The sequence below is a fragment of the Phragmites australis genome, chromosome 7 (genome assembly GCF_958298935.1).
Source record: "Phragmites australis chromosome 7, lpPhrAust1.1, whole genome shotgun sequence".
NCBI lineage: Eukaryota > Viridiplantae > Streptophyta > Magnoliopsida > Poales > Poaceae > Phragmites > Phragmites australis.
The window spans coordinates 23,022,438-23,025,473 of record NC_084927.1 but is presented as its reverse complement, the minus strand read 5'-3'; the positions used below and the strand labels follow the sequence as shown (position 1 = coordinate 23,025,473).

At 41.8% G+C, this 3,036-nt stretch overlaps 1 protein-coding gene across 1 annotated transcript; it reads left to right on the top strand.

Moving 5' to 3' along the window:
- Positions 1–284: 284 nt before the first annotated feature.
- On the top strand, positions 285–1,961 carry LOC133925484 (uncharacterized). The gene is made up of 4 exons (XM_062371399.1): positions 285–441; positions 1,440–1,528; positions 1,644–1,768; positions 1,880–1,961. Exons 1-4 carry the CDS (start codon positions 285–287, stop codon positions 1,959–1,961), a joined length of 453 nt encoding a protein of 150 aa, XP_062227383.1.
- The last annotated feature ends 1,075 nt before the right edge of the window (positions 1,962–3,036 follow it).

Here is a 3,036-nt window from a genome sequence, read left to right as displayed (position 1 = left end):
ACTTCAAGAATCTCCCTAGTGGATCAGCATGCATGTAAACAAGGTTTGTTTTCACAATCTGGGAGAATGAGCAACAGCAAACTAAAGTGCACCTGTCCCAGCCATCCAACCTTCCTTTGGGCGGCTAGCTAGCTTTTAACTAGCTTTTGGGAGGGATCCAACTCTGATGCTTCCCTAATCCCCCTCGATCTATTTATATGCGTGCAATTTTGGTGCAAGAGCAGATCGTTCAGTGCTAGCTAGGGATAGTTCCAGTCGAAACAGCGCTGACGACGTTCGTTAAGATGGGGAAATCAATAGGGCTGGCCATCGACTTCTCGAGGGCTGGCTTCACGGCACTGAACTGGGCAGACAAGTATCTGCTGCCCACGCTCAACAACAGGGAGGACAAGATCTACATCATTCACATCAAACCGGGTAACAACCCGCACCTGATTCATGGTAATTTTCTCACTCTCTCCCCACCTTTTGCGCTCTCTCATTTTATGTCGTCCGTATGTATCTTTTTTTTTTTATTTCTCTTGGTTGTTCATGGAGCTTTTTGTTTCAAACTTCTTATTGTCGTATTGTCCAAGCGTGACCAGTACTATATTTCTGCTGGCTAGCACTTCCTGAAAGACAAATGTCTTAATTTCTCCCTCGAAATAATTAGCATGCATTGTCTCCAGTGCAGAATCCTGCTGATTGTTACGTAGTTGCTTTTTCTTGTTAATATGCTTACAAACCCATATGGCACTGTAAGGATGGGGGTGTTTTCTATCTTTGGTGATTATTTGGGAAGTAGTTTTCTGGTTTCCTTTTAGCTATTTTTGTGTGCGAACAGACGCGAGGAACGCATTGCACACTTGATGGTGCCAACTTTTAACATTTAATTTACACATGACTAATCGTTAACCCGTGTGGATCCCCATGAACTCATATTTCAAACAATAATTCAATTGTGATTAATTGTAATAACTTAATACCTTTTATGGACATAATACTTCTTTAGAAATTTTAATTGCCAATTTACATGTATATTTTAGTACTTTGTATTTTCGAATGCACACACACAGGTGTCAAAATATTTTGAATTATAATGGCAAATTTATATATCTGAGTACTTTGATTTTGTCAGATTTCTAATTTCTAATATATACATATATATGGACACCATAATTATCTGGACATCTATTTTCAAACATATACACTTTTATGTACCATTTTTGTATGTTTTGAATTGCAAGGTACCAAATATTTATTATAAAATATGATATCTTAATTATTGTATTTTTAGGAATTTTTTATTTTGACTTTTTTGTGAGGAAATGTATATGTTTATTGACAAAGATGAAATTAAAGGCGCCATCTGAGAAACGCTAGCATGTTAAGTCATCCCAGAAATGATACCATTGCGCCAATTGTAACCAGGGCAACGTTTCATTTCTTACATTTACTAGATAAGAAATTCAATCAAATCGAGGATCTCAAGGACCATTATCCGGAGGGGAACTGGAATGCTGTCATTGACACAACGTGGAACTATAAGGTACGCAAACAATCCTGACTTTGCTTCGTGATGCAGCCAGGAAGTATGTCTAGTACTAAAGCGTGCATCAATAAAGGGGGTAAACTGTAACAATTACGTACTATTTTGAGAACAGAGCATTGTTTCCGTCAAGGTCTACGAAGGAGAAGATATCCCGGCGATGCTGAAGCACGTTAGCGACGACGTGCTTCGGCTCAACACCCTGATCGTTGGAAGTGCAACACTAGAAGACGGTGGAGGGTACGTACATACATACGTGCCTATACATATGTATCTAAAATGCTAGCTAACTAGGCTCTGACTGGAGTACTGATCTTTGTCGATCTAAATTGTATTATACATCATATGAAGGCCGAACACCAGTCCGCAAGTAAGCCGGTACCTCGTGGATCACCCTACCAGATGCAGCATCGTGATCTCAAAGGAATTATAGATCCCCGGCCGTAGCCTACCTTGGCCGTCCCATATCATAAAAAGGACACGTCATGGCTGAAGTGCATAATAATATATGTGTATTGCATGTAACTGTACCGTAACTGTTGGGTCCGAAAGCACGTGTGCATGGGTCCATGTTATTGCTTGCGAATTGGCGACGGTGTTTCCCCTAGTGCTTCGTGATCTGTCGTGTATTGATTCAGATGGAATATGTATGAAACTCCTTTTTTCTTGAATCGAATATATATGTATGAATTTTTACTGCTATGTAACATTTTGTCTATCGATGTCCGAGCAGTTCAGATAAACAAAGACATTTAGAACAAAACGATTAGTCAGCTTTATTATTTGAAAAAGCTCTTAACGCCAACCCCTTTTGTTGGTTTTGTGGGGCCTCTCCACCCTCTTTCACGTCTCCTAGACCTAGAGGCATCCCTCGTAGGCCCCCACATCCTCGTCGGTGCCAGCTACCCTTTCTCCTTGGTCTCTACCCTCGGCAGTGTGGTTCGTCTGTCTGGAACTGCCCTTTGTACTTTCTCCTTGGGCATGATGATGGCCGAAGCGACCCAGGGACATTGCACGCTCCGTTATTGGTAAAGATGATGGTGGTCGCTCTTGCGTCTTGCTCCACCATACAATGTCTTTTTTTTTTGCCTCGGCCTCTACCGCCCCTTCTTCCTCCATTGCCAGACCAAAGACACACTACTACAAAATCTATTTTTCGAGACACCTAAGATTAATTTGTACAGGCGGTTCGTAGGAAAAACCGCTTGAGAAAGTGGCTGCGGCCCCGTGCGGCCGAGGACCGCCTGTGAAAAGTAATTTCCATTTCGACAGGCGGTCCACGTAAGGAACCACCTGTGGAAATTACTTTTCACAGGCGGTTTATTACGTCGACCGCCTGTGAAAATACTCCATAAATACTGCTTCTTCTCGGCCAGCTCCATTCAGACAGACTTACTGTTCGAAACAGTAAACATTTACTGTGGCAGCCGATTTGGAAAATAGGGGGGGAAGGTTTTGTTTTTGATTTCCTTGGAGGAGCCAAATAAGGTATGTATATCTCATCCCTA